At 36.7% G+C, this 16,868-nt stretch overlaps 1 protein-coding gene across 11 annotated transcripts in view; it reads right to left on the bottom strand.

Annotated features, from left to right (window-relative positions):
• Window positions 1-16,868, bottom strand: part of BLTP1 (bridge-like lipid transfer protein family member 1) — a 128,954-nt gene that overhangs the window by 28,876 nt on the left and 83,210 nt on the right. For all 11 annotated transcript variants that reach the window (XM_067297678.1, XM_067297681.1, XM_067297686.1 and 8 more), the window contains 11 exons: window positions 13,345-13,551; window positions 12,960-13,198; window positions 12,119-12,363; window positions 10,781-10,886; window positions 7,342-7,439; window positions 6,876-7,061; window positions 5,720-5,888; window positions 4,964-5,175; window positions 2,913-3,111; window positions 2,278-2,337; window positions 748-974 (listed from right to left, as the gene is read on the bottom strand). In XM_067297678.1, the coding sequence (XP_067153779.1) occupies window positions 748-974; window positions 2,278-2,337; window positions 2,913-3,111; window positions 4,964-5,175; window positions 5,720-5,888; window positions 6,876-7,061; window positions 7,342-7,439; window positions 10,781-10,886; window positions 12,119-12,363; window positions 12,960-13,198; window positions 13,345-13,551 (1,948 nt within the window). The remainder of the gene's footprint in view (window positions 1-747; window positions 975-2,277; window positions 2,338-2,912; window positions 3,112-4,963; window positions 5,176-5,719; window positions 5,889-6,875; window positions 7,062-7,341; window positions 7,440-10,780; window positions 10,887-12,118; window positions 12,364-12,959; window positions 13,199-13,344; window positions 13,552-16,868) is intronic.

The following is a 16,868-nucleotide window of genomic DNA, read 5'->3' as shown; positions in this document are numbered from 1 at the left end:
GACACACTTTAACTACTACATACATGTCCCCATGAGCAGGATCTGCCTGCTTTCCTATGTGATGTGCTAGACTGAGGAGAGTCACACTTCGCTGACCCCAAAAGATATTCTACAGGAACAGAGTATCGATGGTTTGGGGGGCTCAAACCCAGCAGGTGATTTACAATCCGCTGCCCAAATGTTAGCTTGGGTGCATCTCCACATAATGAACCTCCACCTGATTTCTAAACAACAAACATGACCATTAGTGTTCTGGAATAAAGTTTTCACTTGGCAGGCAAGAGACATTTAAGACAGCCATTGAAGAACATCTGTTAAACAGGTTTTACATGAAATCAAAAAGCAAGGTTAACAGTATATTGGGCAGTAGTACTAAAAAGAAAGTTTTTCTAATTAGCTTATCATGCTAGTAACTTCTTTTCCTGTTAAGAAAACACATCTACAGCCACAGCTTTTCCAAAGCAGATATCCGAAGTTAGGTACTATTTCCATGTTTCCAAATCCAAATCCGTAGCGCCACATAAGACCAGTAGAAATACGATCTATGATTTCTTGTTTTCTAACTCCATATTTCAAAGACAAACTAACACACAAACTGTTCTGATTTGTAACATGAATTATATGAGCTACGACTATAGACCGTAGCATGCTGGATGCAAAAACTCAAGGCTAAGACCCTTCCATTTGATGGAAAGCTTTGTCAAACCTTATCTAATTAATAGCACTTATTTTGGTTGATTCACTTACTGCATGTACAGTAGGAGACATAGTGTCAACTTCATCCTCATCTGACAGGTCAGCTATGTTTACAGAGTTGAGGTCAGCAATATCATCAATATCTTCTTCTCCTGTCAATGTTGTTAGAGTGTTGCCTAAAGCATTCAGTCTTTTCCCAATGTTTGGATCCATGTGGACATCAATACCACACATCTTCCATAACACATTGAGTGTCCAGGTTCCAGCACTACTACTTTCTGGATTAAAAAAAAAGAAAAAAAAAGAAAAATTTTGAACAGTGTTTCCTCTTGTAAAGAATTCCTACACTGGGTTTCACATCAGTTTGCCAAGACCATGTTTATCAGTTATGAACAACTGTCTTCTCCACCTACTTGGGAAGAACTTTGAGGAAAACATTTTCCACAACTGAAATGCTTTTTAGAAGTACTTCACAGGTAGTAAGCTATATTTCTTTCACAAATGATGCACACAAACAAACCTAATGCAAATAAAATCCCTTGAGCCACGCTGATCACCAGGAGATGAGAAAGTATCTCAGACTTCAGTTCTCACAACTGTAGCCAAGTATACTATTCCAGAACAGGGTTTCTAACAGCAGGAAACTTAAAGGATGACCATCTGTGTGAAGAAATGCTGACCTATTTACAGATCAAGTCTTGAGTAAAAATGCTGGGAGATGTCATAACGTATTGTAGGAATAACATGTCTCCCGAATACTACATCCTCCCAGGATTTTTCTAATGAGTGACATTTTTCAGCATCAAAATACAGAATTTGCTTTAACAGAATGACACCACATACTGCTTTTCCCCTAAATGGATTTATCCTGTTTTTCCGCATTCACAATACCATCTGAGACAAATTTTTAATAGTTGCAATGTGTTCCAATTTTTATGTCTTCTCAACACAGAAAAGCAAATGAGTGGCAATAACTAGCAAAACTATAGGGCTAGGAGACATCACAGATGCAACATTTGGGCAGACAAATGAGAAGAACCAAGCAGCAGGTAAGAGAACCGAGAAAGTCACAGGTAGTTTTGAGGCCTTTGGAGAAAGGCAGAACTCAGTAGGAGAGGCTGGGAGAGAAGGAAGTTGGGAAGAATAAGAGCTCTCTCTGGAAGAGGGGAAGGAAGAATGAAACTCAGGATGCAAAGTCTCAGCATCATAAGCACTGGGCAATTTGGCAGTCTCTAGGGGCAGGAAGCAGGAAGAAAACATTACTATTAGGAAGAACTATTCCCCAAACAAGGAACTTGGCTAGGGAACATACAAACACACATGCACTCTGTGTTTCCCTGCAGGTAAAAATCTACAACCTGTGTTGCTGATGGGACTCAAAATCTGGCATAGTTTGAAAAGATGAACCAGATAAAATCACAAAGGAGTTTTACAAGGAAGGCAGGGTACTTAAAAAAAAAAAAAAAAAAAAATCCAATTAAATTATACATCAGATATCACAAGATTAAACCTGAGCATCAATTTTCATGTTTTATGAATGCTTTACTTATATAGCAACTGAATTATAAAAAAGTATATTACCTGCTGCAGCTTGTCCCGTTGTCCTAGAACATACTTCATATGTACCATCCGGCACAACACCTGCATACGAAACACACACACTGGTTAGGCACAAAGAGTCAAAGTCACTGTAGATGAACCCTTGTCAATTGCACCTCAGCTTCTTGCCCAACACAAATAAAGCATGAGAGGCATTGGATTGGAGTTGCATTTTTTTATTCTCAAATGATTTTATTCTTATTTGGTAAAGTAAATTTAACTTGGTAGCATCCAAGTTGCTATAAACTTACAATTCTACATAAATTCTAGAATCTTCATCATAATGTAAATGAAAATAATTTATATTTAACTACTGAGAACTTACTGGGATCTTATGAAGTTATATAAAAGCAATACATTCAATTCTTTCAATATCTGTCAGACAGAATGTAGAGAAATGCTTACAAGCAGACATGTAATGTAATCCTTAATAAAGAAAAACAACATTTAGCAGTAATACAATCTTTTAGGTCCACATTATTTTGATTTCAAAAGGCCAAAGTCTCCTCTATCTTTTGGAGAAATTTTCAGCAGTTTTGAAAGCACAGGAAAGTGTAATGTAAGAGGGGATTTATGTCTGAAATACTCTTGTCCAGTAGAAATTCACACACACTTACATGCATTCATGACTAGATCTCCTCGTATTTCTGGTTTCCAATCATCCCAACTTGTCTCAAAGCCATCAGCAAAGCGGATACAAAAGTTTTTAAAATGACCTTTGCTAACTAAAGACTCTGAGGAGCAGGCAGTGATTAATGTACTTTCAATGGTCAGGACTAGAGCAGAGCCAGTGTCGAGATCTGCAGCGTGGTTAGACTGGAAAGTAAAATCATAGAGAGAATTTACTGGTGATTGCAAAGTCAAGGTGATTTCATATATGCTTTAAAAACTGTTTATCTTTCCCTCTGCTACTGGGAAAACTGATCCTCTCCTTGTATCTTCTTGTACCTTTATCTTCTCTACAGAAAATTTCAAAAGCATCACATCTGTCCATACAATGTCTTGGACTGTTATTTACTAGTACATGCAACACCTACATTGTAAACATACAAGGAGTCAAGCTTATCTGGAAAAGGAAAGAAAACCCATGTTTGATCAGGAACTACATGATCAAGCCCAATGAACCATATGATGCCATTGGCCACAGAACATGACTCAGGACTTTATTCTTCTCTCCAAAAAGGATTGCCCAGAAGTTGCACAGAGACTTGAACAATGCCAAAAAGTTGCTTTAAATTATACGTGATTTTTTTGTGTTTATTTTGATGTCTACAGTAATGCAGAGTCTTAAACACAAATATTGACTGTCTTTGTATACAAAAGGCCTGTAATTTTGTGCACTTGCAAGAAAGCCCACGCATTCCATTTATAAAGCTAAACTTCTTTTGATCCAGCATGAATATTGTAAACACGCTATTCTATACACAACTTTATTAAGATTTCATACATAAAAATTTCATTTATAATTTACTATCATTTGTAACATAAAAGCATAAAATGCCATCTGCTTTCTCCATAGCTGCCATATACACGATTCAATATCCAAATATTTGTCTTACAACTTTTATGTTATTGTCCTCATTACTCCTTTACTTTTCTATATACTATGACTATTTCTTCTACAGCACTAAAATGATTCTTTCCCTTTCTGGAATTATTCCCCATTAGCAATATTCCAAATTTAATATATTCTCTGGGTGAACAGTCTCTGAAATCAAGGCGTTTTCTCAAATCCATCTAACTTTATCTATTCTAATAATGCTCCACTACCTCACTGTATTTTTTTAAAGTGCTGTTAATTGGTAATGTAGTATTTTCAATTCTGTACCTAAGAGGTGCAGATCACACCTTCACCTTATATATGAAGGGACAGACTTAACTGTAATCATTTGCAAGGAAGAAACGATGGATGAGCAGAAGGAATACAGGTCTGCACAGAATTGTTCCCTAAGAGAGAAGGAGCACACAGCTGCTGCAGGAAAGCTAGGACCACTGATTTAGTTTCTTCCCTGTATACCTGAAGAAAGGATCAACATGAAGAGCTAAAACTCAAATCCAGGAATGTCTTGGATCATGGTGCACTGGGTGCCAAGACACTCAGAGAATTGCACAAGCCAGAGAAAGATGAGCTGCATGGCCACAAAGTAGGGCCACCCTTCGGATGCATTACTGTGCCATTTATCATTAAACTTAGAACCAGAAGGGCTTCCAAGAGTACAAAACACATTCCTTCTCAGAACAAGCTGCACTACTTCACTGCACAATAAAAACAGTCAGAAAACTATGTTAAAGCCAAAAGTTTCAGAGTTTTTCTATTTATAAGCACATGAAAAATAAAGTATTAATTGGAATTTCTGATGGCAGGTTTCAAGAAAATAGGTTCCACCTGAAACATTTCCAAGGATTTCCCAAAGTACTGAGCTCATATGTGGTGTAAACAAGAAACCATTAGGTTGTCTCAAACTGGGCACAGCAACTGAAACATGCATAACCTTTCGTAAACAGGAATACCATTTCTATCATAAGCAACGTCACTATTGCAGTGTCAGCATCCTATGATTTCTATGTTAGAGTGATGGCAAATTAATTTCAGCTGCATAAAAACCATACACCACATACAAATGGATATTTCAACAGACTACTGTATTCACTCCAACATTTTGATTACCTGAGGCGTGTTTGTGATGGGCAGGCAAATTCCTAAGTCATTGACAGTCAGCTGAAGAAAAAGGGTCCCAAAAGCCTGGGCAGATGTTTGTTGGATCCCTGGCAGCATATCTACTACTTCTTTGGTGGCCATATGAATATCTTTATGCAAAGCCATCCTCTGCTCATTCCAGTTGTCATAAGCAGCCTTGTAATTCAGCCAGAATAATACAGCTTCATGAAGAAAAACAGAAGTGGGTAAAAATAAAAAATAAAAAAATTCAAAGAGTGCACATGTTCACTGAAATTCTATTTTTCTCATTTTTACTGTTTCTCTGTTACTTTAAGACTGTGCATTATAACGATGCTCATGAGTGCAAACACATACACATATGCACACATTCAGAACGTAGAGACCAGTCTCATGCTGCAAGGGCCAAGACAGACAAAGCTCGTCCTTTAGTATCTATATTAACACATTAAAATACAGAAAACAATGATGTTCTCAGTATTACTCATTTATAAAGACTTGCAAAGCAACTCCCTGCAACCCACCTGAAAACTAATCACCTCAGCAAGTGCAACTCATTGCCAAAAGAAATGATTAATCTGTTGGCATGCAGTAAATCTCCTAAATAAATTTCTGAACTAGTTTATTTTACCTAGTATTTCTATTTGGCCTGAGAAACTAAACCTTGAATAATCAAGCCTCTTTGAAAAAAACATATAGCTTGGTCAGTATGAAAATAAATTTGTGCCAATTGTCTCTCTTTAATACCTCTATCAAAGGCCACAGGCTGAGCAAAAACAATTGGTCTGTTCAGAGTAATAAGCACAGCTTCCCTATCTGATGAACCACTGATTTCTTCTCGGAGAGCATTTCTTAATCCAATTCTTGTCTTAAAATAGGCGACTTGATGGAAATCTGAGCCAGCTTCTTCATAAACCTTAAAATATTCAAAAAAAAGAGGGGGGACAATAGCAGGAGGGCACATTGCAACAGGGAGGGGGTCAGGAAGGGGAAAAAATAATCAAGTTACTTACTGAATTTGACAAAATGTAAAATTTACAATAAGTAGTACAGTCTGTCCTTTCCCCTTTTTCTCTTCTATCTAAAGCTCTTCTAAGGATATTAAATTTCCTCCCATTAAATTCTGATCGCAAAGATATTTCTTTACTTTATCATGAAAAATAAATAACATAACTATTTATATATCCAAATCCTTCGTAATGACAGTACATTTGCAGGTTCTAAGGTTTATATTTTTTTCAGGCATGACAAAATATTCTCATATCATATAATTGGTGATTCCAGGTGACAGTGGGTTTAAGAATCCAAGAGATACAATTGTCAAACTAAAACAGACAAACTAGGTCAAAATGTAGGTCAAGCCAAGTCTATATCTCACCTAACCTTATTATTTCATGCACGTACCCTAAAAATAATAGCAATATCAATGAAAGTTCTGAATTGGGCTCTGTAGCAAGGCCAGTACTGTCACAAAGGGCAGATAAGTTCCAAGACAATAATAGGATGGGGGGAAAAAAAAAGAATAAGAAAAAACATACTTCACACACTCGTCTTTAATACAAGTATACTGGCCTTCATAGGAAAGATTTGCTAACTCTTCCAGAAAGCCATCTTCAGTTACTTCTCATACTGAAGTGAGAAAATTGATTTTGAACTACTACATAACAATAGATATGAGTATATTCTGAAAGTAAATCTCCACAATTTTATATGCTGCAGAATCCTTACACTTTTCAGAAACGTAAAGAAAACAAAAAACCCTACAACCCTACACCCACTTCATAGCCAGATCAGACTACCAAACAATGTAAGACAACCTTTTCGCTTTGTTCTGTACTTTTCAATCACCCTCTGTTTATTAATAATGTCTGAACTGCTGCATGCAAAGATGCTGAGCACTAACCTGATGTTTAACAATCTGTCCTAATGCCAGATTTAAATCCACCTGGCATTTACCAAACAGTTTGAGGTAGCTGCTACTTCCAGGCATTGCTTTGGTCTGTAGTCTGTTTGAGAGCTCAAGTTCTATCAATCCAGTTTCAAATCTCACAGCCCGCATCGAGGGAGTTGTGGCTGTTACTTGAATTCCCTAGCAAATAAAGAAGGTACAAAGTTATTTACGATCTGGCTCAGAGACATAAAAAGAATTGGGGAAAAAAAATCTTCACTTTACAACAAAAAAAGAGGGCATAATGATTTTTCATATGTGATATCACTACGGTATTTTAAAAAGATTACAGGAACCAAACTTAGAATTGGGGCTTTTTCTTCATGCAGAGAATTCTTGATTCAATTAGCTTTGAGGTAAAGATCCAAATACTCAGTCATTAATGGCATCTGGAACAATTGTTCTGTCATCATAAGACTACCTTAAACTGTAGGCTCAATGAGTAAAGAAGAATTTTGGGCTTCTCCCCATCTGTTGTGCCATCATGTTCATTCCAAAGAGGTATTGGCTGTTCCCCTCCTGTATATATTAAATGTACACAATCAGAGTTTTAACAAAGAAAACACTTTCAAAAAAAAAAAAAGATATAAAAAGTAAAAGGTGACACTTAATCAAGTTTCATTTCAAACAGTAGTTTGTTGAAGATTTATGAAAACATATAGAAGGTTCAAGACAGAAGAACTACCTCTAAATTAACTAAAAATAAGTAGTAAACACTTGACCAAGTATTGTGCAAACTGCATGAAAAGAAGAATTGCAATCATATGAATATTTTCTAATGACAGGAGAAAAGAATATTCTGCAATTATTTTATTATACTGTTGGGTTCCCTACCCTGGCATATTGCATCCCAACTTACATATCCCTTTATAGCTTAACCTTAAGAAACAACCCTTTCTTGGAGTCTCCTCAAGGTTTCATCTATATTCAACTTTAGTCTACAGGAAGCAGTTGTTACTGGAAAAGGCTAAGGCTTTAATTCTCTCCATATGTGCAAACTCTTCTCGTTAAAGTTATTTGGTGGTAAGAACAGGTGGTTTAAGCATTAATTAGAAAAAAAAAAAGCATACAGTAATTTTTTAATCATTCCATTTTGTATTAGTGTGTTTGCTTCCCTTCCAAATACTCTTAATACCCTCCTCTACTTCTGGCTGTTTTTTCTAAAAGTTGTTAACCAGAACAACGTAATGCTGCCTAAGGGTTCTGAGGAACAGACAGAATATCTCTTGTCTTCCATATATTCTCCATGTGCATGTTAGAGGCTATTTTTGCAATGATATTTCACCATGGAGTTTGTAATATATCTTCCAATTAAAAAAACAAAAAACAAAAAACAAATTTCTCCTCCCACTTATTAAAGGAAGATAGCTTTCTTGAATGAAACTAAATTTGAGATTAGATTCATATCTCTGAGCTACACAAAGTAGTGAGAAAACTTCTGGGTTTGAAAGCAGATACCTGCTGCGCTCACGTGAACGCTACCCTCAATTTTTAGACAGCACTATTATGAACTACTCCGTTCATTAACCAGCTTTCAATCCACGCAGCTGCACCTTATATAATTGGTACTTATCCAGTTTTTATATTAGGACAATGTGCAATCCATGTGTTAGCAGAATGGAAAACAGAGTTAGAAAAGCCCCTTGAGTATGTTTCGCTAATTGGAAAGATAAAGCCACCCAAATTATTCGGTTGCAAGCCAGAAGGCCAGTGGGTTCTTTCGCCTGTTCTGCATTCAGTGCCCAAGGCCCATGGATTGCTGGCGCCTGACCACGTTCCTGCTGAATTACTGCAGTGCAAAAGGTAGCAGTCACATGTGAAAATAAATCAGGTTACTACTTGCAATACAAACTTATCATCTGGAAAAGCGAAAAAACAGCAATGGTAATGAATTTCACAGATAAAAACAAGGACAAGATTGAACTCTAGAGACTGAGAAATGATGTAAAAGAAATCTAATACAGCTTCCCTATTTCAGCATTTTATGCTCCTCTATAAAAACTCCTCTAATAGAATAATGACAGCTGTCAAAGGTTTATTCTTCCCCCAAATGTTCTCTTACTATTCGATGCTGAAGTAATTTGCCTGGGACAAACATCACGCTGTTTAAATTTCTGTTTCATCTTTCTTATATTTGAGAGATTCTGACTTTTTACATTTTCTCCACTACATCTTTTAACTCTCGAGTGCATCTAATCCAGACCTGCAGACTCCTTTTACATATATATTTATATACACACACACACAAATTTGTGTGTGTACCACCTGTGTGTGAGCACACTTGTACAAAATTATATGTACACACATGCACATATATGTATATATTTTCCTTTCACTTAGTCACTACTTTAATTTTCCCTTTTCCTCATAATGTTAACATGAACAGTTAATGAATCTTTCTGCTAAAAGGTAGCTTTATTTCTACAATAGCATTTTAAAGTAACTAAAAATACATTTTTTTTAAATGAAACTACTTGAACTTATACTTACCATTGAATGTTTATTCACATTTGTCATCCTGTGACATTCTCAAACACACCCTTCCTCCTCTAAAAACTTAACTAATGAAGTTCACGTTCCCTTTAATCCCCTGGTTATTTCCCTTTGGCTTTTTGTCTCTCTCCCTCTCCCTCTAATTTCTTAATAGGCAGCTAAGATGATCTTTTAATTATCTCTTTTCCTTTTTCTAATTCATTATTGTTTGTCTGTCCCCATCTACCAATTATTATTTTGACCCATCTAAAAAACAACGGAACTTTTTTTTACTGTTCGTTACTTCTTTGCTTTTCTGCTCACCTCTTAACCCATCATGTGTAATATCCACAATAAATTTTGTTCCTGTATTTTTTTAATCCACCAAATGTTATTTGTCTAACATAAAGCTTTCATCCTTTATAGTTCCCTCAGAGTGGTCAAATAACAGAAAAAGTAGTAGTATCATTTCATATTAGTTCTTCCAGTCCGTGGAATAATAAAACTTTTTTGCTAAAGTGAATCATCACTGTGTGACAAGTTATCACCTTTTCAGTTCACTCACAGTTTTCAAATGCAGACCTAACATTAAGAAATAGAACTAGAAAGTCAGTGGATCCTTTTTTAAATGCTGTTTAAACTGTGATTCAGTCTACATAATCCAATAGAAACACTATTTTATGTAACAAAACATGTTTTGTAACTTTGTCTACTCAAAGAGGCACATGTGTTTCCATAACACACTGAAAAAGAGACAGCGTTGAATAATTTTGCAATTGTTCTCTACATGGGATTTTGACAAAAATGCTGTTTTTCTTCCGAAAATTTTTGGGGAACAGAAACTAATCTACAATGGCAGAAATAGCAGTCATTTCTGCAGTTTACAGCATGATACACAAACCAGTCAAATAAATAGCTAAATGCCTTTTAATATGGTTCTAAAGCTTGTTACCTGCAAAGGATCAGTAAGTTACCAGTCAGGAGACACTAAGTAATACCAGTATTGATTCTGTTTTCCATGACACAGCCATTTTCCTCAGAAGAATGCACTGACGAACCTCATTTTAAAGGTGGGGAAAGTGAGTACAAGGTGTATGCAAAGGAAACCCAGGAAAGATCGTTATCAGAGAGAGTTTGTCATTCCAGACACTAGCCTCTGTGTCCGTGATGCTTCACAGCAGAACCTCCTGCTTCTGAAAATGCCACAGACAGGCCCAGGTGCCCTGCTGTTACTTCAAACAGTAACTTTGCTGCTGGCCTCTGAGCAGTACTAGATGCAAAGTGGTGGTGTTTGTGAAAGAAACACCTACCCAGAGAAACAGATACCATTACCATCAACCAAAGCTCAAAACCAACTTTAAGCAAAATCTTTAAGTGTTTCTGCTTACCTGAAACCTTTTGTATAACTTCGTTTACTTCCTTCATGAACACTTTTTGCACAAATACCAAATGATTTAATAGGTCAGTTGTGAGATTATGTTCAAAGGAACCAACCTACCAAAATACAAAATTTTAAAACACAACTTTAAAACAGTTACCATAGCTATGTTTTCAAAACAATACAATTTTCATTTTTATGCATATATTTTCAAGTCATAATATAACTGTATCATTACTGGCATTAAAAAAAAAAAAAAAGGCATGTGGAATAGTTTCGTCTTGCAATTTTTCTGCTGTAAATACCTATCAGAAAATTGGTGGACATACACTATCATATGAAAAAGTGAGAATGATTAACAGTCTCAGGAGTTTATTCTCTTGTCTTGCAAGTTTAGTTTAAACAATAAAAGGCAGGACGTCACAGAAGTTCAGGGAAGTATGTGAATTGATACTTAATTTCAGTTCATGATGAACAACTTCAAAGTAAGATCAAATCCTAAGGTCTTTCTCCAGCCAGGATAACACCCAAATGGGTTGAACAAAGAGCAGCACCTAAATAAACTGCTCCCATAAGGATACAAACATCAGAAGTGTTTGTTACAGGTGTGCCAGACAATTTTCCTAACTAAAGAAGGGTGGCTAGTAGAAAGGCTTTTCCCCACCCAAACAATTTCTTTTAAGCAGCACGCTTGCTCTCTTCTGTGAAAATTATCTGTAGAAATCTGTATACAATATAACACAGAAATAGAACATATTATCTACAAATAGAAGATTTTAGATAATTTATTAAAGTTATTTGTAGCTTCTTGTATCTGTAATGGTGAAGAAATAAAACAATAGTCCCCATATATAGTCTTTAAACTTTTTTAAAAAAAAATTTCCTGCAAAATATACAACAAAAATGGGTTACCTGATCTAAGGCATCAGTTTAAAATTACATGGTATTTGAATCATCCGCATAACATACTTTTGTCTGCTTCACTGATGAGAAACATGGTCATTACAAAAAGAAAAAAAAAAAAGTATTTAAACAGATCTTCCCAGTTTGCTTTTTTGTTTGTTTTTTTGTTTTTTTTTTTACAAAATAACAAAAAACTTCAAAGTATCCAAATATAGTGTTCTTGACTGTTTAATATGTTGGCTGCTCATCAAACTAAGGACTGACAAAAGTTCTACTTCAATTTCATGCAACTACAAATAATATATTTGGATCAACCTGCAAACCCAAGAGTTCTGGAGCAGGCGGATAATTAAAATAAGCAGGTCAAGAAGATGCACATACAGAAATGTAACAGCTGGAAATATTCAACAAGTTACCAAAGACAACTATATCCTTCAACACCTACTTCAGCCACACAACGTAGGTAGTTCCCTTGTAGGTAATAGCCTTGTTTAGCAGGAAGCTCATCTATGCTCCATATTTGGTCTGAGTAAGTATCATGTTCTTCCATGATATATTTGCCTGACATAGTGACAGGAGGAAGGTTGAGACTTGCTGAAGGAGGAATGGTTGACATATCAGTGGCAGAGACTTTAGAAGTGAAGCGCAACCTGTGACTTGGAAGCTCAAAAGTAAATCTTGTTTGGGCACCTGTAAAAGGAAGATGGGGAAAAAAGTATGGCAAAAGACAACTTTTCATTTGTTTTTAAATTTAAGAACACTTTTGGAATAAAAATCTTAAAATTATGTTAAAGTTAAGGGCACAGATCTCTAGAGCTATAAATATCCAGCCACATGATTCTCAGTTTTGTTTATTTAAAACAAGAAAAAGAACATATCACTGAAATAAGGTAGAGAAGGAAGTCGAACTACCTAGCTCTTCTGTACTGAAGCCCTATAAAAGTATTCTTGAGAAAACCTACCTATCAGAATTTAATTAATCAAGGATCATAAACTGATTTCAGCAGTGGGAGGAAAGCTTCCTAGGAGGAAGCTATATATGAATACATACATGTCTCCATGTGCTCTTGTATTCTGCCTTTGGCAATCATGTGTTACAACAACAGTGTAAATTCTCTATACGGTCACATCTGATTGATGTCCACATTCAAAAAGAAACCACTAAGCCAACAGCAACAGATTCAAAGCTCTGGCAGTAACTCAGCATAAATCTTCAGTCCTCTTGGATTTTTTTCTAGCAAGACCAAACTAAAAGCCATGTTTTTAAGGTTTCACAGAACCATTACCTGTCATTCCGTGACTCCTCATTCTTCCCATCTTATATTCTGCCTTTAGAGAGGGCAAGAGCGCTGCTCCAATAGCTATACCATCTATCATGGCACTAAATTTAAGAACTATAGGCTTCTTTTCTAAGCCTTCTGGCAGCTGTGGAAATTCATTTGTTTCAACAGGTGTTTGATTGATACTTGTTGGAGTCTTTTCAGAGGGCAAGGGAGTTGCAACATCTTCTTTTGTAGGCTGGGTGCTATTTATCAAGACAAAGATCAGAAAATACTGTTACTCTAACATTATATATACTAGTCTGACTCTCCCACAAACACTCAAAGTGGCATAAGCCCATAAATTGGTGACAATTATGGGCATTCAAAAGCACCTTACAAACACACTTACGCAGTTGATGGTTGTCTGATGAGATCTGAAATCTGCTTGGAGAGCTGATGGGAACTGCGCACCATCATGCTGTGCAATGTGGCAGGATGCTGAGGAATGTTGATGCTGATAGCTCCAACTTTGACCACCGCAGCGTTGTTTGTTTTCAGCCCCCTTTGGGCACTGTACAGAGCCTGAGATTTGGCAATACTGCATTTCACTACAGTTCTAACAGAAAAGAAAAAAAGATTTGCTTGCATGTCTTCCAAAACAGTTAGATTTTTATGTTAAAATGTGTTTTTAAAGTTAGCTGAAATTTCAAGTATGAAGATAAGTGATTTGGTTTATAATTAACATACACATTACTTCTGCTTTCACTTTACACACACAGATGCACTACATGCCACAAACAACTACATTACATTTAGGAAAACTACGAGGCATGCACTGCAAAAACACAGATGTTAAATTTTATCTTGTGTAATGTGAGATCAGTTGAGTTTATACACAGTTTATACACACCAGACTTCACATACACAGACAAATTTTGACACACTGAAACAAATAAGAGCCTTCTATTTCAACTCTTCTTTTATAAATAATCACGAATCATCCTTTATGCAAGATCACCTAGTAAAATCTAATTTTAGCATCCAGAAAGACCAATGGAAGAAATAGTAACAAATATTTAGCAAGTGATAAATGGGTTAGTGAAATAATACTGATGTTTAAATGACACATACTATTCCGAAATACGAACTTCAAGCTTTATTGTAATGTTAAGGAGGATATGGCTCATTAAAGTTACATAAGATAAAAATATAACTGCAGAAATTAACAAGTGTTGATGTCAGAATGAAGTTTTGACATATCAAAATTCACTGAACTCCTACTAAAAAGGATATACGGAGTAACACACGTTTCTCATTTCAGATCAAGTACTAGAGGGCTACTCAATGGGAAAATACTCTGCAGCCAGCAGAGAATGTTACAGCCTCCGACAAAGCCCTACAGTTCTGAAGATGTAGTACATTAGCTGACATGTCCAAAAACCAAACCCTGTGAGACTGCAACATCCAACTGAAGTTCTTCAACACTAACTTCTAAGGGACATAACTAAAACATTTTTTGTATTATGATTTAATTTGCTCTGTGGACAGTTTGGTTTCAGTGTGAAAACTACATTATTCAATTAAATCTACCTCCGTAAGTAAATGTAAACTTCTCCCCAAAGCCCTAACACAGGGCTCATTATCACCTTAAACACTGGCTAGCCCAAAGCATCCCAGGTCTGGGACTACCAGAAGACATCATGTTTCTGCTTATAACAAGGACGTGCAGAGCACTGCAATGCAACCACATGCCTCTCAACAGTAGATTAGCTTACTGAAGCTATAGAAAACTTTCCAGTTTTCACAGCTATGCAAAAGCTACAAGAGACCTAAAGCAGTTATTGATTAAAATTTTAGGGTATAAGGTCAAGTAGAAATGATTGCAAAATATTTTAAGAATGCACAAAAGTGTGAGGAAGGAAACAAATGTTAATTCATAAGTATTTTCAGAAAAACATTAGACACGTACATATTAAAAAAGGGTAGGCTTACGCTACCTCTTTAAAATAAAAAGCAATTATTTCTCTGTTGATGCATTTGCATGTGCCCTACTCAAATCTGCTCCTCAAAGTGCTAGTATTCTGATTCACCTGTTATGAAGTCAGCCAAGAATACATCTTCTCCATCAATAATAACTATATTAGCTGTTCAAGCATCACAAGGACAACTTTAAACTTAAGGGAAGTTGGAAGCTCTTTTCCTAACCTGTCCCAAACAGACAGCGCAGTCAATCTCTGTTTTTTTAGAAGTTAAAAGCAAATACAGTTGGAGTTAAAACCGGTATTGAGTCTATAATCAAATCTGAGCATATGAATCCATACCATTTTAAATGAAAAAAAATCTTATACCAATACTGCTGTCATAGGAGAACTGGAAGAGAAGGAATACTACTTAGTCTGGACTTCCCAAACACTCAGCAAGGCTAACTGTGCTTCTCTGCCAAGGGATTTCCATATTTCAAGGAACTAATGTGTGTCACTGTCACTTGCCTGGTCTACCCAAAGGCTACTTCTGCGGCAGAATGAAATGCAGAACAACTGCAAGGCTATGCATTTACTCTGAATGGGCATTGTACATTGTACATCTGCCGTTTGCTTACATAGGGTGAGACGTCCATAACAGATCTGGTCCACTGTTTTTAAAATAATTGATCAATATTTAAGTTATATATGAATAATGCATTCGTAAGTAATTCTGTGTTCGTATATCAGTTCCATAAATAATCACTCTCCAGATCAACTTGTGAGCAAAACTTTGTTCTACGACAGAACAGGCTACAAGGCCAATGCTCAACATAACAGGTATTAGGGAACGTTAGAAAGACACCAGCAGAAGGCCTGTAACAAACACGGGAATTACCACAGATCAAAATTCAGGCAGCAGCAGATACCGAGGGCATAGAGAGAGTGATCCTTCCCCTAGTTTCAGCAATTAGGGATTTACCTTCTGTACCAGAGGCTGTACTGTAGTCAAGGCTCATCAGCAGATCTACCCTACCCTACCCAATTTGCCCAGTCCTTTAACTCATTTATATCTTTGTTGTGATGTGGGAACAAGAGAGAATTCAGGGAGAAAGATAAGGGGGCACACGGGAAAAACAGTATGTGGCAGCCAAAGCACACCACCCTTTTGCAACATGAGTAACGAACTAGCTGGTGAAGGCCAGATAGTTTGTTCCAGCTGCACGGCGGAGGAGGGAGCGATATGGAGATATCACGGTCCGCCCCGACCACAAAGGGTTGCATCCCAAAAAATAATTGCTGCTCACAGACTAACTGTTGACCTATAGTACCCCCAGCCTCATTATCCCTGCTTACCATATTAAAAATCACGCTCTTTGCTGCATAATGATATGTAAATAAGGGGGGCATACCCCCAACAACCGTGCAAATGGCAATCTGGCCAATGAAGTATGTCTGCCGCACTTCCACATCCCACCTTCAGCAACTATAAAACAGCGGATAGCTCACTAAAGTTTTTGGAAGGGAAGAAAATTGAACTGCCGACCTGTTCACTGGAGATTGCTGACGAGCGAGCCTCCTTCTCCCCTCCCCCAAACAGGGACGCCTCTTTGGTAAGACTTGCGCCTCCGACAAACGTCGGACGTCACCCGGGAAAATATATTATTATTGAAAGCACTTAACTGTTAGTTTGAGCTCATAGAAAGAAAATTTGTAGCAGCAAGTGCATTTATCAACAGCAATTCCAAACCTGTTGTATCTGTTGCTTTAATAAAATCTTATTCTTTTTACTTTGCGAAACTGTCTCAGGGAAAGTCCTCAAACAGGGGGGCTCTGGCAGGCAAACGTAAATTATAAAGATAAGGAAGGGCCTTCCGTCCCTCCCTTTCACGCAACAGTCGACCACATCATACAGCAGTGAATTCCACTGTCCAGTGATGCGAAACACAAGAAAGTACTTTCTTTTGCTGGC

Source organism: Apteryx mantelli, chromosome 5 (assembly GCF_036417845.1).
Source record: "Apteryx mantelli isolate bAptMan1 chromosome 5, bAptMan1.hap1, whole genome shotgun sequence".
Classification (NCBI taxonomy): Eukaryota; Metazoa; Chordata; class Aves; order Apterygiformes; family Apterygidae; genus Apteryx; species Apteryx mantelli.
The sequence above is the reverse complement of the archived record's forward strand: the minus strand, read 5'-3'. Positions and strand labels throughout refer to the sequence as shown.